General features: G+C 38.1%; 1 protein-coding gene across 1 annotated transcript in view; it reads left to right on the plus strand.

Annotated features, from left to right (window-relative positions):
* Positions 1–17,996, plus strand: part of LOC102239360 (ankyrin repeat and KH domain-containing protein 1) — a 127,807-nt gene extending 109,811 nt beyond the window's left edge. Inside the window, exons 24-35 of the mRNA XM_005881121.2 lie at positions 437–532; positions 1,220–1,336; positions 3,510–3,684; positions 4,723–5,179; positions 6,072–6,218; positions 7,834–7,983; positions 8,152–9,761; positions 13,938–14,114; positions 15,234–15,434; positions 16,238–16,413; positions 17,091–17,255; positions 17,523–17,996. Coding sequence (XP_005881183.1) covers positions 437–532; positions 1,220–1,336; positions 3,510–3,684; positions 4,723–5,179; positions 6,072–6,218; positions 7,834–7,983; positions 8,152–9,761; positions 13,938–14,114; positions 15,234–15,434; positions 16,238–16,413; positions 17,091–17,255; positions 17,523–17,582 — 3,531 coding nt within the window. The 3' untranslated portion in view covers positions 17,583–17,996. The remainder of the gene's footprint in view (positions 1–436; positions 533–1,219; positions 1,337–3,509; positions 3,685–4,722; positions 5,180–6,071; positions 6,219–7,833; positions 7,984–8,151; positions 9,762–13,937; positions 14,115–15,233; positions 15,435–16,237; positions 16,414–17,090; positions 17,256–17,522) is intronic.
* Positions 17,997–23,024: the final 5,028 nt, after the last annotated feature.

The raw sequence follows: 23,024 nt of genomic DNA on the forward strand, positions 1-23,024 counted from the left end.
TAATAGAATTGATTACAAATTATTCAACCTCTGATAATAACAATTAGGAAGTGTTCTTTCTAGAGTCAAGTTATAGGACTCAGATAAATGTAGGCAATCTACCTTGTTTTAGTAAGGTGAGAGCCAAAATAATGCTTTGGAATCTAGAACATCCTCTTTGTTTTTAGGACTAATTTACAAAAACTTTTCTACTTTCCATGGAAAATAGGCATATTAAACTCAGGAGAAATGTCTTTTGGTCCACCATATATTCCCGAGCATGTTGTACTTATCTTTTCTGTTTATAAACTCAACACTGATTTTATTTTTATAATTTCAATTTGTAATTTAATAAACTATCTTAAAGTATTAATATACCTTTTACTCTTAAGTTTTTAAGCATATGGGGAAAATTTTAAGAGATTTTTTGGTGTGTTTTCTGTTGTACTCTTTACAGGGTCATGTAAAAGTTGTTCAATATTTGGTGAAAGAAGTCAATCAGTTCCCTTCTGATATAGAATGCATGAGATACATAGCAACAATTACAGATAAGGTAGGTTTAATATGCTATTGGAGCATATTTTTGTTTTTTGTGGAATTATGTGCCAAAATGTGCAGTTACGGACCTGTTCTTTTGTCCTCTGTGAGACTAACCACCTCGTCTTTCTATACTTTAGTTTCTCCATTTGTAAATAGAGAATGGGTATAATACTTCTTTTTTTTTTTTTAAATATATTTTATTGATTTTTTACAGAGAGGAAGGGAGAGGGATAGAGAGTTAGAAACATCGATGAGAGAGAAACATCGATTCAGCTGCCTCCTGCACGCCCCCCACTGGGGATGTGCCGGCAACCCAGGTACATGCCCTTGACCGGAATCGAACCCGGGACCCCTCAGTCCACAGGCCTACGCTCTATCCGCTGAGCCAAACCAGTTAGGGCTGGCTATAATACTTCTGATAAATGATTCCCTTACTCTTCTGAACCATAATTACAGTGACTGCAGCCAAAATTTATTACTAGACCATTAGCCCAATTTAGAAAGTTTTCTGAGAACATATAAAGTTTTTAGGGAGTAGTTCCTTATTTTAATTAAAGATTGATTCATGACTAGACTCAAAGGGTAATTTAATTTATTTATTTGAATTAAGCCCTGGATTTTGGTATGCTAATCAGCTCATTTTATTTGGCCTAGTATGTTATGTGTTCCTTAATTGAAATAATTCCATTTTTCACTATAGGAGCTGTTGAAAAAATGTCATCAATGTGTTGAGACAATTGTGAAGGCTAAAGACCAACAGGCTGCGGAAGCAAACAAGAATGCAAGTATTCTTTTAAAGGAACTTGATCTGGAAAAGGTGAGTGGGAAAAATAATTTTCCTTATAAAAATTATTGAAAATCTAAGGTAAATTTGCCACCTATACACCAATATTTTGAACAAAATATTTTTCAAAGGAAATGATTAGTAGATTAATTTTTAATTTGAACCTATCATTCATAAAAAATATTTTTTTATATTTTTTTAAATATATATTTTATTGATTTTTTACAGAGACCTGCACACCTCCCACTGGGGATGTGCCCACAACCAAGGTACATTCCCTTGACCGGAATCGAACCTGGGACCTTTCGGTTCGCAGGCCGATGCTCTATCCACTGAGCCAAACCGGTTAGGGCCATAAAAAATATTTTGAACCATATAAGTGAGGTCTAGTTTTCAAGCAGATCACAATTTAACAAATGATACTTACTGCCTAAGTGGTTTTAATATTAGTCTAAGAAAAAGTTTAGTAAAACATGGGAAATCATTTGTTTATTATAAGATCTGGGCTATAAGTGGTTTATTATATCCTCAAAAACTAAGTGTCAAGTAGCCTAGAATGTGTGGTAAAATGGAAAAAGTTAAATAAACAAGATCACTTTTCTGAGGCTCAGTCTGTTTACCATGGAAATGAGGATGTTGTTATTAAATCCAGAATTTATATTAAAAGAACAAGCTCCATGATCAAATAGTCATTCTAGGAATGCAAGAGATAGCTTAACCTGAAAATATTTTGTTGATTAAACGAAGAAAAAAGATACAGTCATTTTGGAAAATGTCAGAATTTTGACACCAGTTCTTAGTTTAAAAATTACAAAATAAAACTTGTAAGCTAAAAACAGAAGAAAAGATTGCTTACAAATCAATGAGAAAAAGAGAACTTGCTCAGAATAAGGAATGATTCACAGAAAAATAAATATAGATGGTCAATAGATGGAGAATGCCTAACTTTATAAATAAAGAAATGCACTATAAAAGAGTGATTTTTTTTTTACCAGACTGTCAAAATTTAAAGGTCTAGCCGAAACCGGTTTGGCTCAGTGGATAGAACGTTGGCCTGCGGACTGAGGGGTCCGGGGTTCGATTCTGGTCAAGGGCATGTACCTGGGTTGCGGGCACATCCCCAATAGGAGATGTGCAGGAGGCAGCTGATTGATGTTTCTCTCATCGATGTTTCTAACTCTCTATCTCTCTCCCTTCCTCTCTGTAAAAAATCAATAAAATATATTTAAAAAAAAAAAAACACTTTAAAAAGAAAATTTAAAGGTCTGGTAATAGCTGTTGATGGCAAAGGTATGGAGAAATTAGCACTCTAGTATGATTTCTTTATGTATGGTATAAATTAGTATAACTATTAACAGAGGTATTTGACAAATTAATCAATTAAAAAAGTGAATACCCTTATTCTAGCCATTCCACTTATAGAAATTTTATCTAAGATAGATAGACAAATGCTCAAAAATGGGAATGTATATAAGGTCATTCATTGTTGTATTGCTTATAACAGGGGAAAAACTGTAAACCTTAAAGTCTTAATAATTAGGGAATTAAATAAATTTTAGTACTTTCATGATAAACTTGATTACAGTTAAAATAAGAAGGAAAAAAGCTGTCTTCATTTTTAAATAAAGCGAAGTTTGAAGTTAGATGACAGCTAAGGTCCCATCCTAATTTTTATTTTTTTGTAACTACCCAGGAACATACATGGTCAGCAATTCCCTAAATAGCCAATTGGATTTATGGCAACAGAGTGATGAAATGATTTTTAATTGAAAATACAGTCTTTTCTTTCAGTCCTCAGCCCCTTTCTTATTAACATAGGAGATCGGCAAATTTTTTCTATAAAATGCCACATAGTAAATATTGTAGGCTTTGCAGGCCATATGCAAAAATCTGAAACTGCAATAAATGAAACTATGGATAAGGGGAGACTACTGTATACTTGATATAGTCCTTTGCCAGGTGTATGATTTGAAATTTTTTTTCCTTTTTAAGGGTTGTCTTTTTACTTTCTTGATGGTTCCTTTGAAGCACAAAAACTTTTATTTCTCATGAAGTCCGGTTTATTTATTTTTTCTTTTGTTGCTTTCATAAATGTGTTTTGAAACTGATATTCATGGGAAACTCCTCATATCATAAACAGAAATATCATTTCATTCTTGATTTTAAATTATTGCTTTGTTGATAATATGATACATCTTTATTTCAGTCAAGAGAGGAGAGCAGAAAGCAGGCTCTTGCAGCTAAAAGAGAGAAAAGAAAAGAAAAGAGAAAAAAGAAAAAAGAGGAGCAGAAAAGGAAGCAAGAAGAAGATGAAGAAAACAAACCTAAGGAGAATTCAGAACTACCAGAGGATGAAGATGAAGAGGAAAATGATGAAGATGGTGAGAAATGACCCATCAAATTAGTGATAAAATTCTCCTGTTTAGCGACTTCATTTTGAATGCCTTTGATGTAATTATAATTAATCTAGTTAAATATTCAATTACTTTGTTAATCTGAAATTGACAATTGACTCGTAGTAAATATTTCCAAACATTTTACATTGTAAAGTGATATAGAGAACTAGAAGGGGGGAGGTGGGGAGACAAACATATAAATTGAGGAAGTTCAATTGTAATTTAAGTCTCCCTGTAAAACATTGTGTATGTCCTAAAAACAATACAGTGAAAGAGGTATGCCAGGTTCCTCTCTGCTCTCTACTCTCCCACCCACCCCTGTTGGAAAATGGGAGAGGTCTGTTTCCTCAATAAATTTTTAGCTAAGGTTCAGGCGCAAAGCTCTACAGCACTAGGGTTTTATTATTCTCAAAGAGTTGTTTATTATACAGTGCTTGTAGTAAGCAAATAATCTTGCTATATTTGAATTCTAATTCTAAAATCCTATTTGAAATTTTTTCTAAATTCAAACTATATTGTGATTTTTGGTTAGTTCATGAGACTAACATTTCAGATCTTAAAAGTGTTAACTGTATGAATGTTTTATACCAGTTTAGACATCAAAGTAAGATATAGTATATTTGTTCTAACAACAGTAAAGATTTCTTTTTTGTTTGTTTTGTTAATCCTCACCTGAGGAAATTTTTGCATTGATTTTTAGAGAGAGTGGAAGGGAGAGGGAGAGACAGAGAGAGACACATCAATTGGTTGCCTCCTGCACACACCCTGACCCAGGCCGGGGATCGAGCCTGCAACTGATGTATGTGTCCTTGACTGGAATCAAACCCAAGACCCTTAAGTCCTTGGGCTAATACTCTAACCACTGAGCAAGGGCAAGATTTCTTTATTTACTAGTAAATATAGGTATAAGGAAAATATGAGTAAAGGACTAACTTATTATGAAATGTTACAGGTATATATGTAATAATTTATTTTGACATCTGTGGCTCTCAATGTGATCTTTATCCTTTTTGATAATTTCAGTGGAGCAAGAAGTTCCCATAGAGCCTCCTAGTGCAACCACCACCACCACAATTGGAATCTCTGCAACATCTGCAACATTCACAAACGCGTTTGGGAAAAAAAGGGCTAATGTGGTGACAACCCCCAGCACCAATAGGAAAAATAAGAAGAACAAAACAAAAGAGACCCCTCCCACTGCACCTTTAATATTACCAGAACAACATATATCCTTAACACAGCAAAAGGCAGACAAAAATAAAATAAATGGAGAACCCAGAGGTGGTGGTGCAGGAGGGAACAGTGATTCAGATAACTTGGACAGCACAGATTGCAACAGTGAGAGTAGCAGTGGTGGTAAAAGCCAAGAATTAAACTTCAGTATGGATGTGAATTCCTCTGGTGATAGGAGATACGCCTCACTGCTACTCCATTCCCAAGAAGAAAAAATAAGTCCTGCCACTTCTAAAACTCAAACACGGTAAATTTTTCTAATATGTTAACTCGACATCCACCTGTTGTTGTTTTTCCATGCTTGGCACAGTAAGTTGAGGTTTATTCTTCAAGCACAAGTTGTGTTAACAGTTTAAATCCATCTCATTATCTGTCTTCAGTATTCAAAAGTGAAATTTATCAATGTCCTAATGTGCTAATTATAAAATGAGATTATTAAAAATGTTTATGATTTCATTTTGAAGTTGAAAATATTAGCAATATCTTGATTTTCACTATGTCACTTTTATTGATTACTAGAGGCCCAGTGCATGAAATTTGTGCGGGGGGCGGAGGGCTCAGTCTGGCTTGCACCCTCTCCCAGTCCGGGACTTCTTGGGGGATGTCTGCCTGCTAGCTTAGGCCCAATCCCCTGACGGCAATCAGACATCCCTCTCGCAGTCCTGGGCTCTCACAGTCCAAGACCCCTTGCTCCTTACCACCCACCTGCAGCGGAGGCAGGAGAGACTCCCACCACCGCCACTGTGCTTGCCAGCCGTAAGCCTGGCTTCTGGCTGAGCGGCTATCCCCCTGTGGGAGCATACTGACCACCAGGGGGCAGCTCCTGCGTTGAGCATCTTCCCCCTGGTGGTCAGTGCACACCATAGGGACCAGTCATTCCTCTGATCATTCCTCCATTCGGTTGACTTGCATATTAGGGTTTTATTATATAGGATAGTACAACTTTTGACTTCCGAATCCATTTTTATACTAAAATAGATGTTGGACTCTTTGTCCTATTTCTATTTTTCTGAATTGTTGATAATTTGATGTGCCAAATTTTAATTCAAGTATTTCAGCATAATGTTGTCCATAATAATCTCTTGATTTTCTAACTTAAAATTGATCTTTTATTGGATTTGCTATTTCTCTCTTCTCAGACCTGAAGGTGAAGTGAATTCTAGTTCCTTATCAACAAGCTATAAGTCAGTGTCATTGCCATTAAACTCTCCAAACATAAAGCTGAATCTGACTAGCCCTAAAAGGGGGCAAAAAAGAGAAGAAGGATGGAAAGAAGTTGTACGAAGGTAAGAAAAATTAGTCTTATCTTTTTAACTTACATAGACCAATTAATTAATGAATAATTTGAATGTAGCTATTATTTTAAACTGTAGGCCAGGGGTCCTCAAACTTTTTAAACAGGGGTCCAGTTCACTGTCCCTCAGACCGTTGGAGGGCCGAACTATAGTTTTAAAAAAAACTATGAACAAATTCCTATGCACACTGCACATATCTTATTTTGAAGTAAAAAAACAAAACGGGAACAAATACAATATTTGTATTTGCATGTGGCCCGTGGGCCGTAGTTTGAGGACCCCTGCTGTAGGCTAAAGCAAAATTAGAAGTAATGTATAAATTTTGCATGCATATTTTATAGGAAACAACAAACATTGGATTTAGAATAACAAAAAATATTAAAACAAAAATTTTTTAAAAACATAAGATTTAGTTTACAAAATGGCCACAAGTTTCTTCTTAAAGGGAAGATTCTATACTTGACAGCAAATCACAATGTTATTAGGGTTATGGTGTTTGTTTAATGGTCCCATTTTGATTGAGACATCAAGCTTATCTATTTATAACATTTAAATAAAGTTAGACTTGGCTAGAGAGCATATTCTGAAAAACTGATTAGCTGCTTTTAATGCAATTAGATCATCATAAAAAGGGGGGAAAGGAGCCTATAAAATTAAAACTAACTTCCTTCTCAAAAAAAGAAAAACACCCACACTCCTGCAGCTAACCCTGATAACTACCTTCACACTGCATTATACTTAAGCCATGATGGTGAAATGAATAAAAGCAGAGGTCACTGCTTTTAAATGTCATACACAATCCAGATGATACTTCTAACCTCTGTTCACACTTTACAACAGGGAATCAGGACAGACATAGATTTGCAGGTGTGCATTTAATCACCAAAGGACTGAAGTTTCTGGGCTTTTATTCTGTAATATTTCCAAGATTTTGTGTCCATAAATGCAAACAAAAAAGTAAGAAGTCTTGTCAAAACAGGAGACAGGATGCACACTTGATCAGATAGATTTAAGTATTATTCATGGCATATAGCCTACTCCATGCTCTAGCTTTCAAAATATCTAAATATATTCTTCCCAACTTGTCTACATTAAAATAATAATTTTTTATTATTTAGGAGCTGCCATTTGGGTATTCTTCTGGAAGGAAGGTTCAAGTTTAAAGGTCCCTCCCTCAAAGAAGGAATTCTAGGGTCTACAATGACCACCTGAAAATAATGGGTGTTATTCTCATCTGGTTGTGCCAGCAAACACTGGGTTTCTTTGACAATCCTGCAGGGCCATCGGGCCATCTTGTCAGATCCCATTATCAGCCTCTAGTCTTCTCTCTGGCAACCACTCACCTCACACACAAGTGGAAGTCCCAGGCTCCACTTGTGAATTGCTTTTTATGTAGTTCAAATCTGAGGCTTTCTTCTTTATTGCTAAGTATAACTTGTTGATATTGATAAGCTAGCCACTGTTTTTCAGTATGAAATTTAACAATATAGTATGCATTATTTTAATTTAGAAAGAGTCAATATGTATGGTCACTGCAGTTTGGCTTACGTGTGATATTTCAGGCAAATTTGAACGCTTAAGCTCATGTGTAGTCTTCGTTTTTTAGGTCAAAGAAATTATCTGTTCCAGCTTCAGTGGTTTCCAGGATAATGGGAAGAGGAGGGTGCAACATCACCGCAATACAAGATGTTACTGGTGCCCATATTGATGTGGATAAGCAAAAAGATAAGAATGGCGAGAGAATGATCACAATAAGGTAACTGTAGAAAATGTATATTGCTAGTTCTGTGTAGAAATTAAATTTTATTAGAAGCATACTTTTGTTAGTTATAGTAGAATAAAGAATTTTCTTTCATGGCAAAGATTACCTGTTGTTGTTTTTTATGTTATTTATCTTGTTTTTGTTTTTTTGTTTTTTCCCCAGGGGTGGTACAGAATCAACAAGATATGCAGTTCAACTTATCAATGCACTTATTCAAGATCCTGCTAAGGAACTGGAAGACTTGATTCCTAAAAATCATATCAGAACACCTACCAGCACCAAGTCCATCCATGCAAACTTCTCGTCTGGAGTAGGCACCACAGCAGCTTCCAGTAAAAATGCATTTCCCTTAGGTGCTCCAACTCTTGTAACTTCACAGGCAACAACATTATCTACGTTCCAGGCCACTAATAAACTTAACAAGAACGTTCCAACAAATGTACGTTCTTCTTTCCCAGTTTCTCTACCCTTAGCCTATCCCCATCCTCATTTTGCTCTCCTGGCTGCTCAGACTATGCAACAGATTCGGCATCCTCGCTTACCCATGGCCCAGTTTGGAGGAACCTTTTCACCCTCTCCTAACACTTGGGGACCATTCCCAGTGAGACCTGTGAATCCTGGCAACGCAAATAGCTCTCCCAAGCATAATTCTACAAGCCGTCTACCTAACCAGAATGGTACTGTTTTACCCTCTGAGTCTGCTGGACTAGCCACTGCCAGTTGTCCTATCACTGTCCCTTCTGTAGTTGCTGCCAGTCAGCAACTGTGCGTGACTAACACCCGGACTCCTTCGTCAGTCAGAAAGCAGTTGTTTGCCTGTGTGCCTAAGACAAGCCCTCCAGCAACAGTGATTTCTTCTGTGACAAGCACTTGTAGTTCCCTGCCTTCAGTCTCTTCTGCGCCGATCACTAGTGGACAAGTTCCCACCACATTTCTATCTACAAGTGCTCCTCAAGCACAACTTTCTTCACAAAAGATGGAGTCTTTCTCTGCCATGCCATCCCCAAAAGAAAAAGTGTCCACACAGGACCAACCCACGGCAAACCTGTGTACGCCATCTTCAACTGCAAATAGCTGTAATAGCTCTGCCAGTAACACGCCAGGAGCTCCAGAAACTCACCCATCCAACAATCCCACTCCTTCTAACAACACACAGGAGGAGGCCCAGTCATCCAGTGTGTCTGAATTAAGTCCTATGTCAATGCCATTTGCATCTAATTCAGAACCTACTCCATTGACTTTGGCATCACCAAGATTGGTTGCTGCTGATAATCAGGATAACAATAATTTACCTCAATTAGCTGTACCAGCACCTCGAGTTTCTCATCGAATGCAGCCCAGAGGTTCTTTTTACTCAGTGGTTCCAAATGCTACTATACACCAGGATCCCCAGTCTATTTTTGTTACAAATCCAGTTCCTTTAACACCACCTCAAGGCCCACCAGCTGCAGTGCAGCTTTCTTCAGCCATGAACATTATGAATGGTTCTCAGATGCACATTAACCCAGCAAATAAATCGTTGCCGCCGACATTTGGCCCAGCCACACTTTTCAATCACTTCAGTAGTCTTTTTGATAGTAGTCAGGTGCCAGCTAACCAGGGGTGGGGAGATGCTCCACTATCCTCACGAGTTGCTGCAGATGCCTCTTTCACTGTTCAGTCAGCGTTCCTAAATAACTCTGTACTTGGACACTTGGAAAATGTGCACCCTGACAACTCCAAGGCACCTGGCTTCAGACAACCTTCCCAGCGAGTTTCTACTAGCCCAGCTGGTAAGTTATTATAACTATCACTGCAACTCAGGTTGGGGCTCTAACAGCATATTCTAATATTCTAAAATAATAATAAAGAGTTTATTTTGTACATAATATTGCATAATCTTAAAGAAATGAGAATGTGTCATAAATAGTAAAGACCCTTTAATGATTGCTGATTAGGCAAAAAAGTAGCTGTAAGTCAATCACTCACATATGACGAGCTGCCTTATGCTCTTTATCTGATCTGTCTGTCCCTCATATCAGTGACCTTGTGTCAATCCATTTTCTTAGAATTGGTATAAGATAATATTAATAAAACAAGATTTATAGATGCTTCAGGGACTCCAAGTTTACAGACTTTTTAATTCACAGCGATTGCTTACTTTTCTCAGATTTAAAACGTTTGAGTTACAAAGGTATTTAGGTACCAGTCTGTAATCTTCATTCTTTGTTTCCAGACCAAATATTAAATGATGTTGTTTAATAATACTCTGTTATTTACATTAGATGGAGCTGGTTGAAGGAATCCATTCATTTTTCTTTATTTTAAAAAGACCAGCTTATATTTAGCTATTCATTCCTCAAAATCAGAAATTAGTTGCTGAGGAGTTATAAGAAATAAAGATATAAACCCAGTGTTGGCTTGGAGATATTTGGAAAACCAGAATCTATTTTCTGGATTCTAAAAGCCAAATTTCACTCCAATCTGCACTATTCTGAAAAACAAATTAGTAACTGTGGCAGACATATAATAGGGGTAAGTATTACTGCCACTAAACATTTTTACTCCAGTGGAAAACTGTCCCATACTCCATCCTTCCTTTTTGCTAATTATGAACTGATCTATGTTGTTTAAAATTTGTGAGTTTATGGATATGGTAGAGCCTTAGCTTTCATATCTGATATGTTTCATTTACTTGTTTTTTCAGGAAAATGTAGCTGTTGTATCTTCTTTCAAATAGAAATACAACCTTACATGAGACCATCTATAGTCCAAAATATTATCTTAGGATTTTTTTTTTCTTTTTTATAAATAGGTATCTATTTTAACATTTCATTTTGGGGAAACAGAGGTTCTCAAAGGCCCCAGAATAAAAGAATTCATTGCCAATGCTCAGGCTGTGATAGAAGGCATTATTAATTCTTGACTTGACTGCCACTAATACGTGAATTTATATAGTACCTTAGCCAGAGTTGGACTTCAGAGTTCTAATTTTCCAGTGTTTGAGTCCTTTGGACTTCACATACTACATCCCAGAAAATGTACAGATTATGAATGTCTCGGGGGGGGGGGGGGAGGTAAAGGAAATCATCTATTTAGTTTGGTTTTGGGACCTGAATTATTCCGATCCATAATATCAAAATAACTTATTGCTAATTAAAATAATAATAAGAAAGCAAGCATTAATCCTGGGGTCAACATTTCTTAATTGCCTGTACTATTTCTTTTGCTGGTGCTCTTCTCTATGGATAATTTACTCTCCTAGTTTACAAATAAAAATACTTAGGAGGATGAGAAAGGATATGAAAAATTTGAAACCTCAAACACTGCTGGTGGAAATTTAAAATGGTACAGCCACTGGAAAAAGTTTGACATTTCCTCAAAAAGTTAAACAGTTACCATATGTTCTAGTAATTCTACTCCTAGGTATACCTAAGCAAAGACAAATGTCTGCACAAAAACTGGTACATAAATGTTCGTAACAGCATTATTGATAATAGCCAAAAAGTGGAAACAACCCACTGTCCCTCTAATGATAAGTGGAGAAATGAAATGTGGTATAGTATCTATAATAATAAAAGCATAATATGCTAATTAGACTGGACGACCTTCCACACAAAGCCAGGGTTGCGAGGAAAGCCCGGTTCCCAGGTGCCTGACAGCGGCCGGAGGGAAGCCCAGGTCCTGGGTGCCAGAGGGAAGCCAATGCCGGCAGCTGGGAGAATTTTGTGCATCGGGCCTCTATATAATGAGATACTATATAATGAGATACTATTTTTATTATAATACATTAGATATAATCATAATCCTATATAATAAAAGGCTAATATGTAACCTGGGTGCCAGAGGGAAGCCAATGCCGGCAGCTGGGAGAATTTTGTGCATCGGGCCTCTAGTGTCTATATAATGAGATACTATTTTTATTATAATACATTAGATATAATCATAATCCTATATAATAAAAGGCTAATATGTAAGTCAACCAAATGGCGGAACGACCGGTCACTATGATGCACACTGACCACCAGGGGGCAGACACTCAGTGCAGGAGCTGCCCCCTGATGGTCAGTGCACTCCCCCTGTGGGGAGCCAGGCTCATGGCTGGCTAGCATAGTGACGGTGGCGGGAGCCTCTCCCGCCTCCATGGCAGTGCTAAGGATGTCTGACTGCTGGAACAGGCCTAAGCCAGCAGTCAGACATCCCCCGAGAGCTCCCGAACTGTGAGAGGGCGCAGGCTGGGTTGAGGGCCCCCTCCCCCCCGAGTGCACGAATTTCATGTACCGGGCCTCTGGGATATTAATATATTATAATCTATATATATAAAAGCCTAAGTGACCACCCAACCGTCCAATAGTTATGACGTGCAATGACCATCAGGAGGCAGATGCTCAGTGGACAGGCATGGAAACATGGAACAGACTGATGAATCTCAGAGGGGAGGGCGGAGGGCAAGAAGAGATTAACCAAAAATCTTATATGCATACTAGAGGCCCAATTCATGGATTCGTGTACCGGTGGGGTCCCTCAACCTGGCCTGCAGGGATCAAGCCAAAACTGGCCTAGTGCACAAATTCATGCACCGGTGGGGTCCCTCGACCTGGCCTGCAGGGATCCAGCCGAAACTGGCTCTTCAACATCCCCCGAGGGGTCCCAGATTGCGAGAGGGCACAGGCCAGGCCAAGGGACCCCACCGGTGCACGAATCCATGCACCGGGCCGCTAGTTTCTATATAATCAGATAGATATAATAGAGAGAAAGGAAGTACTGTCCTGGCTGGTGGTTCTCAGTAGTTAGAGCATCAGTTGGGGCACCTGTGGGAGGTAACCAGTCAGTGTGTCCTCTCTCACATCATTGTTTCTTCCATTCTTTCTCTCTCTCCCCCTTCCTGCCCTGCCCTCTCTTCCTTCCACTCTCTGAAAAGCAATGGAAAAAATATCCTCAGATGAGGATTAAAAAAAGAAAAGAAAGGAAGTACTGATTTATGCTACAACATGGATGAACGTTAAAAACAGTATGCTAAGTGAAAGAAGCCAGTCACAAAAAACACATGTGTATGATTCCAATTATATGAAATTTCTAGAATAGGCAGGCAATCTATAGAGACAGAAAGTTTATTAGTGGCTACTTAGAGGTGGGGATATGTGGTAAAGGACAATGGAGATTGACAGGTAATGTATACAGAGTTTCTTTTAGGGTAGGCAAAATTGTTCTAAAATTGATTGTGGTGGTTGCACAATCCTGTGAGTTATATAATTTAAAGACAAACCTCTGAATTATATACTTTAAACATATGAATAATACCAGCTTGAAAAAAATTTTGACAGTTTTTTGTTGATATTAACTACTTTTTCCTGAAATGAGCACCTATAATCCTTTTCCATACCCTTGTCCCCTTTCCCAAATACTTCTCCAGAGAAAGAAATGGAATTTGAGAAGACTGTTAATTTAAACTTATACAACCTAGATAAAAACTTTCATATAATTGGTAACTGGTTTTTATTTATCAGATGGCATACTGGAATTATCTTTAATAGTATGCTTTTCTTCCCTGTTAGGAACGAAACATTAGTAGGTTTTGTTATTCATCTTCCATAAAAAATGACTACAATATAGATGCACAGCTGCACTTTGAGATTTTCCCCAAAAGCAGAAGTTATTGATGGGTACCACTTAGTCACAACATACACTCATTTCATGTCCCCTCCAGTGAAAACTGATCTAGCTGGTAACTGCCATTCTTAAACATTGGCATCACTTTTCTATGTCTAGTGCTGTTTAGTGATATCCTTCTGGAATGCAAGAAAAAAATTGGTTTGGGCCATACAGCACATAGTAAATGGGTTATTTTTGCTATGATCTATGAAATTAACTACATGCTTTCTCCTTTTTAAAAAGGAATTAATTGAACCTTGAATTTTCCATTTTAAAGCCTTGGCTAATTTGGATGTCTTGGGCCTGTTTTATTTCAGGGTTACCATCCATTGACCCATCAGGCAGCTCCCCATCTTCCTCTTCTGCTCCTCTGACAAGTTTTTCCGGCATACCAGGAACACGTGTTTTCCTGCAAGGGCCAGCTCCTGTTGGGACTCCTAGTTTCAACAGACAACATTTTTCTCCCCATCCTTGGACAAGCGCCTCAAACTCATGTAGGGATCCTGGAGGAACTCTTCCCAAAAAGTCTTGAATAAGTTATTAAACCATTTGTTTCAGGGAGCACTATATTGTAACTTTAGTATTCTAAATAGTATGCAAATACCTAAGGTTTGTATTGTAGTCATGTCAAAAATCGTCAGTCATTTGTAGGATAGGAAACTTGAGAAGAGTCAAGCTCTTCTTCCAAGCCAGAAATGTTTACACTGGGACTTGGATCAAGAAAAGAGGTACTTCAAGTAATTTTATAGAAGGACCGTTTGGGGACAGTATTGTGAAATAATTTCTTAAGTCTAAAAAGAAGTTGAATTTATGTATTTGGTCAGTGTGGTATGATTCCTCGTTTATTTATTTATATATTACACTTTAGGCATTATTGCAATTTATAAGTAAAAGTATACCTCTATTCTGACTTATTTATTTCAATATTTTGAATAGATGAAATTCTAACAGTGCTTGAACAGGATTTTTTTTTATTTTTTTAATGAGCATCATGAGGTAGACAGTGAGTATTGGCCCTTTTGATAAGGAATACTTCCCGTATTACCTGACAGTCCCATTAAGAAACAAAGCCATGAGTTGAATCCTTTGATGCTTTGCTAATATTTAACTTTTCTTCCTTATTGAAAAAAAAAGAACTGTAGAAAGGGAAAAATAAATTAAAACAACTAATAAGTATAGAGGGCCACCAGCTGTTTTCCAGACAGTATGCTAGGTACTGTGCAAACATTGCCACATTTAAGTTAATTTAAAATATGACAATATATATTTTGATAAGATAATTTAGAACTAGAATAAGAATAAATACAGCCTTCTTTTCTAACCTTGTTCAGTTAAATCTGGACATTTTTTTTAGACTATTTGTTTATACTTCCTATAGGCAGAAGGTAGTGTAGGGTATTGTTTATAGAACTTATATATTCTCATTTGAATGATCTTATAAAATTATGAATTTTTCTTTACAGAACCTATGTTTTGGAATAGATCTTTCCAACAAGGTTTCTCATATTCTTATCATTAGTTTTTATATGTAATAAAACAATAGAGAAATATTTTGCCACCAGGTGACTCTCCTATTCCATCTGTTTCTTCGGGATCATCTTCACCTCTTTCAGCCGCTTCTGCCCCACCAGCATTGGGCCAACCAAAAGGAGGCAATGCCAGTCAGGATCGAAAGATACCTCCCCCCATTGGAACAGAGAGACTAGCCCGGATTCGGCAAGGAGGGTCTGTCGCACAAGCCCCTGTGGGGACCAGTTTTGTCGCTCCTGTTGGACACAGTGGAATCTGGTCATTTGGTGTCAACGCCATGTCAGGTACAGTTACCTTGCCCTCTGTCTGGAGGGATATCTCAAGAAAGTTGTGGGATTTTGCCATTAAAACTTAGTTCCTTAAAAGTAAAATTTAAAAATATATATATTTTCAACACTTAACAATCAGTAGTGGTGTTTATACTTTTGAAGAATTTAACCCAGTCTCAGGATCTGGAATGTTATATTTTATATAATACTAGAGGCCTGGTGCACAACATTGGTGCACTGGAGGGGGGGGGGCCCTCAGCCTGGCCTGTGCCCTCTTGGGAGGCAGTCGGACATGCCCCGAGGGGTCCTTAGCACTGCCGTGAGCCAGCTTCTGGCTGAGCAGCACTCCTGCGGTCAGCGTTTGCCCCCTGGTGGTCAGTGCACATCATAGCAACTGGTCGTTCCGCTGTTCGGTCGATTTGCATATTAGGGTTTTATTATATAGGATATGTAATATATAATAATAATAATATATGATCTGTATAAAATAATAAATAGAGAATTGATTAGAAGTAAAAGATTCAAAGTGTATTTCCTTTCTTGACTCTCAAGTTTTTCCATGTAAAATGGGACAATCATTTGAGTTCTTTCTCAAAGCACCTAATCTTTTGGACAAGGTAGACTGTTTGGGTACTCAAAGGACTTCACCCAGTTTTCCAGGAACTGGGGTTTTTTTATTTGAAGAGGTTATTATGAACATACCCTGAGTTCTTCAGGGGAATCATTTTGGTAAAATTAGTATGAAAAAATATCAAGTGGTAATGTTTGTTATTTTGCCCAAATAAATATCAAACCCTGTTTTCAATTCTTCTTTCCAGAAGGCTTATCAGGTTGGTCACAGTCTGTGATAGGAAACCATCCAATGCATCAACAATTATCAGACCCAAGCACATTCTCCCAGCATCAGCCAATGGAAAGAGATGATTCTGGAATGGTAGCCCCCTCTAACATTTTTCATCAGCCTATGGCAAGCAGTTTTGTGGATTTTTCTAAAGTGAGTTGACAAATATCATTGTAACTTGTTTAATTTTTTGCCAGCCAATGTAGTCACATGTTAAGGAATATTTGTGTTGAAATAATTCTCCCTTTTGGTGGAACTAGTTTGTTTCCATGACTTTGCCAGATCCTTTATCCAGTTTCAAGAGTGGATTGTGTTGTCTCCAGTAGTTTGTCCTCAAACTATCCTGAAGATGCCCCCATCTTCCCAGAAAGTCTGAGAAATTGGATTTTGCTGCCACAGCTTTAGGGCAGCCTCTCCCCCTCAAAAAGCTGGCTGCCAGCTTCCTAATGCCCTCTTGTCTGCTCTGAGAGCTTTCTGGCTGCCATAAAGCCGGGTTATGGCTGCAAGCAGTCATATAGAGTTCCACTTTACTTCTTAGCACAAGCTTATTAGTGAAACTAAAATATGGGAAAATTGAGGTATTATATGTATTCATCAAATATAGGAAATTTCCTAATGATTTGATAGTGGATTTAGTTGGTTTTTTTTTTCTCTTCTTGTTGAAAAGTGTTGATGATGCAGATAACCACTTTTGGTTTCTCAACACTGTATAGTGCTGAACTTACAGTATCCTCTGGAGTTCTTTGAATGAAGGAAAACTAAAGAGATTGGTATTATGGAATCATTTTTATAATTACTTGATGGTTAAACCTTTCGTTCTGCTGTTTTAGGGTCTGCCAATTTCCATGTATGGAGGCACCATAATACCCTCTCATCCTCAGCTTGCTGATGTTCCAGGAGGTCCTCTATTTAATGGACTTCATAACCCAGATCCTGCTTGGAATCCTATGATAAAAGTTATTCAAAATTCAACTGAATGCACTGATGCCCAGCAGGTAAAATTGACTTAATAGTCTTATTTTTTCAGATTTTTCATGTCATTCTTTGGGTAGTACAAGTTCTAAATATCAAAAGTCATGACATCTGATTACCTTGTTCTGAATTAAGTTTTTCAATACCAAAATGATGCTACTCAGCATTTTATTTCATGTGTATGTATTCTTCCTAGGCAGAAACAGAATTGCCATTGCATTTATATATTCATTTTGTAAATGTCTAAAGATTCCTAATTAGAAATTCCAATTTTTCCTCCCCCTTTTCAGATTTGGCCTGGCACGTGGGCACCTCATATTGGAAACATGCATCTCAAATATGTCAACTAAGTTAGAAGGTCTTATTCTTTAGCCTTGTTTGAGAAACCTATGATCTTGGAAGAACCCCGGGGATTTTTTTTTTTTAATGTGCCTAACTAAGAAATTTTCTCTGAGGCTTTAGCAATGGAAATTTGATTGTCCATTGTATAAGAACAAAGTGATTTCCTACCCACCTGATTATGTTCTGTGGTTAGTTTAGCCATTTTGAACTTAGTGCTTTGGCTAAACATACTGAATGCTACTTTTATGCAGAAGAGAATTAGATGATTACCTTTTAGGGTGGTAAATACATGTACAGTTGTTTACATACTTAAAAGGAAAAAGTTGAGTAAATTTCTTGTCATATAGTGGCTCTACTTAATGTAGCCTGTATTAATGTGAAATATTTACCAGAATATTCAATAAAAAGATGAACAGTATTTAGAAGTGGGGTGTGATCCTTTCAGTAGTCATGCAGGTACCACCCAATCCACAGTCATATTAAACCAGGTTGTTAGTACTATATTTGTAAGAGGCTTCTCACATTTTACACTTTAGAGTCCATTCTTAAACTGCCTTGAAAAACACTCTTTTAAGACTAGTTATCTACTTATTCTATATTAAACATTCCTTGTCCTTTCTCTTCCATATCATTTTATAAGTGAAAAAGTTTCAAGCCCCTGCAATGTTTCTTATCAGACATTAGCAGATTGATAGGTCATTGACAGGTTTTAGCTCTTTATGGATCATGAATATGTCATGAAGAACAATAGGATTTCAATCAGATGATACTGAACAAACTACACCCAACTATCAACTTCAGGCTCCTTTTGTGCATCCTGACTTTTTAATCTAAATATTTTGGTTTTATGTCTTTTAAGTTTTGTTTGGGTTGGGACATAGAAGGGGGCAGAGATGGCTCCTATAATTCTGTTGTATTGTTGAATCAGCTGAGTAATGCTTATAAATATGTGACTAATTCTGGGCTTAGTTCCAGAATTAGTCCCAAGTATGAAGAGCCAATATGTTTAACAAGCTAACCGTAGGAATACTGGGATTTACTGCTTTGGCCAAACCATAGGCTAAGCCGAGAATCTGATGCAGTAGGATCTGAGTTGCATAGCTCAGTTGGTTAGAGCATCATCCCAATATGCCAAGGTTGTGGGTTCCATCCCCAGTCAGGGCACATACAAGAAGCAACCAATGAATGCACACATAAGTGAAAGAACAAATCAGTGTTTCTCTCTCACTCTCTCTCACTCTCTCTCCTATCCTCTCTCTCTCTCAAGAAAAAGAACCATTGCCCTAGCTGGTTTGGCTCAGTTATTGGAGCATTGGCCTGAGGCCTGAAGGGTCCTTGGTTCAATTCTGGTCAAGGACATGTATCTTGATTGTAGAGTTGATCCCGGGCTCTGGTCAGGGCTTGTGTGGGAAGCAACCAATCAATGTGTGATATGTCTCTCTCACATCGATATTTCTCTCTGTCTCTCCCATCCCTTCCACCCTCTCTAAAAATAAAAAACAATATCAATGGGGAAAATATCCTTGGATGAGAATTATAAATAAATCAAGCAAGCAAGCAAGCAAGAAAATGTTTGAGGCTGATAGAGAAGCCAAAGCTCATATCAAGGCAAAGAAGGATGCACAGACAAAAAAATAACAACAAAAAATCAACCAAAAAAAGAAAAAAAAAAAGGATGCACAGAAAAATAGTCATTAGGGGTAGAACCATGCAAGCAGCACTTTTCTACTGTTATACCAACAGTTACTCTTAATCTTCTCTGCCTGGCTCCTAGAGCCACCACTAGATGAGACACAGCATGTTTATTCTGTGTGGGACATACCTGCTTCTTTGTCTTCCATATCATCTTACATATGAGAACTTCCTTAAGCTCATGCCTTATTTTCTATTTTGAGTGGATTTGGAGCATATATATCACTGGTATTGGAAGATTTTGCCTTTTGTAGTGCTTGAAAACTACATCGTGTTCTCAAGAGACCCCCTTACCTTAAAGAGGGTAAAAGACCCCTTTGATCACCTACATATCCTGCTGTTTCCATTTATCAATAACAAAAAAAAATCACCTATTATTAGTGAAATGAATGAAATGACTCTTGAAACATATACCAGTGAGAGATGATATTAAGTAAATTATTATTTGGGACAAAAAGGTGAGTTTTGTTCTATCTTAACTATCTATAATACATTTGAATTATCTGGAAGAGCCCTTTACCCTATCTTCTGCACCTTGAGAACAACAGAATGAAAAATTATATCTCAGCTCAGGAACTAGAACCCATGAGAAAGAGAGGCAATTATGAGAAACCCCCTAGAAGAATTAGGAAGAAATAGAAGCTGTGTAGTTAGTAGTGGTTATTTATCCTCCTCCCTGCCTCTTAGCAGCACTGCCTTCTTTCTGACCATTTGGATCCCAGTAGCCTACTCCCCATCCCATTTTGCCTGCTATAATCTCTTCTTCCTCTGTCTTGCCTCTTCCTGGTATTACTTCACTGCTATTTTACCAACCTGAACCTTGGATTAAACCTAGCTCAGGTAAGGACTTAATTACTTTCAAAATATACAAGGGGGATACATGGGAGATACCATGATACAAAATATACAAGGGATTTTGGGGGAGGCAGCCTGGGTACAGTGGAACCAGAGTCAGAAGCCTAAATTATTTTCATTTCTGCCACTTGAAGCTATATGACCTTAGGCAAATCATTTCTTATTTCTGGGTTTCACTTTCCTCATCTGAAAATGAAATTGAACATATTGAACCCAATAGTCTCCTAGTTCTAATACAGATTCTCTCCCTTTTCCTGTGAATGAGAATATATGGTATATTCCAGAATACTGGAAGCCAGTAAAGAGTTTACATTGCTAAAGTTTGAGAGCTCCTACCACTGATTCTCACATGGAATAAGAGCCTGCTGTTGTGGAGTCCATTATTGATTTTGACATTTTAGTGGAGGAAGAAGAAAACCTTGCACATCAATAGTGAGCCCTCAAGTCATTAAGAAACATCCTGCTGAGACATAGATCAAACCCTATGAGAATAATACCTCTTTCAAGGAATAAAATGGTATGATCAAGGTTTCTGGACCCACTTATTTGAGTAGTGTTCAATGTAAAAAAAAAATTAAAAAATTCCAATGTGAAAAAAAAAATAAAATTGCTGATGTTTTAAGACCCTATAAACCTGTTGTGGCTACAGTGTGCTGACTTGCCCTTTTATAGGCCAGTCTGCTTCCTTCAGTCCCTGCTCTCAAAGGGGAAATCCCACCACCTCAGCTAACCAGAGTGAAGAAGAGAGTTGGACAGCCAATCGTGCCCTCTCCTAACCAGAGGTAAGAAATCTCAGGACTTGGAACTACAGCTTCTATCTGTTCTTATAGGTTCTGGTCAAATCCTCCTTCAAACCTCAAAATTAGTATATGAGGGGGTCATCGTATGCTTGAGGTAGCTTGTAGAGGGGAAAGGCTGGTCATATAGTTTCAAGCCAAACAGAGAGGCACGTTTTGTTTACATGGTTCTGTCCCACTGTTTAAGTAAGACCTTTGGACCACATTGTGATCCCAGGAAGAGGCAAACAAGCCTGTAGGAAAACAGCTTCTGAACACCTTGTTCTCTAACTAGCCCTAGATGTCTTCTACCAAGAAGTGTGTCTGGTTGTGACGTCTTCCAGTGGACCCTGCCCTGGGGTGAGGGGCTCTGATAATGCTGCATTTTCTATTCATTCTCAAAGATTTGTCACCATTTGCCAACAAGCAGGTTCCTTTACCTTCAAACTCCTGTTAGGAAATGGGTGAGAAAAAGATGGTTTTAATTATCCACAACTTAAGTGTGTTAAGACCACTACCAAAAAAGGGCAGGAGCCTGGGATTCAAGACCTAATTTTGAAAACAAATCAAGAATCTAATGATCCAATTGCAAACCTGTTTTGTGATTACTTTTCAACTCCCGTTTTATCTTGATGGTATTGTCCCTTGGTGTATGAACAGAAGATTGGTTCCAGGACTCCGTTTGGATACCAAAATTTGAGATGCTTAAGTCCTTTATATAAAATGGCATCGAATAATGCATACTGTTTAGCCCTGTGGATTCAAAACCTGGGGATATGGAGGGCAGACTGTATATTGAAAAAAATCCGCACAGTTCAAGGGTCAACTGTAATTTGTCTGGTGGCAGAGACCTGATATTTCCTTGTAGATTTAGGCCAGTCTCTGGGTTTGGGGCATGGGTATAGGTGTTTGTTTTATTAAAGTTCCCATACTCTAATACAGAGGTCCTCGAACTTTTTAAACAGGGGGCCAGTTCACTGTCCCTCAGACATTCCACACATGCGCACTGCGGGCCCGGGACGAGTCAGCTGCTAAGCAGGACAGGCAGCGGCGGCAAAAACACCCGGCGGGCCGGATAAATGTTTTCGGTGGGCCGCATATGGCCCGCGAGCCGTAGTTTGAGGACCCCTGCTCTAATAGGTAATCAGTATTGATCCATATTGCATAAATGATGATCTGGCTTTCTCTAAAGCCACTACCTATTCTCTAGTTCCCTAGCCCTTACAGCACACAGTGTCTCAAGAAAAGTAAGCTTCTACCAGCAGTCTTATAATAGTAGTATCTGCTGCTGCTATTTTGTAGTATGGGTTAACAGAAGGGAGACCTCATTTCCACACTAATCCTTCTTGGAAGCCACTTACACTTCTCTCCTAGTTCTCCTCCTCTGGCTGATCTTTCTCAGCTTCTTTTGGTGAATCCTCTTCCTCCACATGTTGATGTGCCCAGGCCTCTTTCGTTTATCTTCTCACCAAATGATATCTTACCCCTTGCTCTAGGATTTCACTCCACTCAAATCTGCATCATTGGCTCAAAGTTCTCTGAACTTCAGACCAGTGTATCTAGTTCCTTGTTCTGCTTCTCCATTCCATGCACATCAGACATCCCCAATATAAGATAAGACCTTTCCCTTGTGTTCTCTGTTATATTAAGTGGTATTACTAGCTACAAAGATCTCAAGTCAGGAGATTGGGAGATTTATCCTCATTTATCTCCCTCCCCCTTACCCTACCCTTAATCACCTTATCCTTCCTCCTCTGTTTATCTGGATCCCTTCCACTTCTCTCAGTCCTCACGGTTACTGCCCTTTTGCCTACCCCATTTCACTAGACTGGAGTCTTCACCTTCAGTCTCACTGTTCTCCATCCCATCCCTCCTTCCCCCCACCAGACTACTTACTTGCTTAAAAGCTTAGTTGTCAGAAATGGCTCCTCGTAATCTGCTCCCACGCCTTACCCTCCAGCACTGCTAAAACACTTTATTTAAGTATACACTACTTTGTAAGAGGTTTAAAAACATCTTTAGAACATAAAATATATAGATCCTTGATCCCTGAAGTGTGATTCTAAGGACCTGCTGAACCAAGGGTCTGCATCACCCAGGATCTTATTAAAAACCCAGAATTTCAGG

Source organism: Myotis brandtii, unplaced genomic scaffold (genome assembly GCF_000412655.1).
Source record: "Myotis brandtii unplaced genomic scaffold, ASM41265v1 scaffold668, whole genome shotgun sequence".
In the NCBI taxonomy this organism is placed as follows: domain Eukaryota; kingdom Metazoa; phylum Chordata; class Mammalia; order Chiroptera; family Vespertilionidae; genus Myotis; species Myotis brandtii.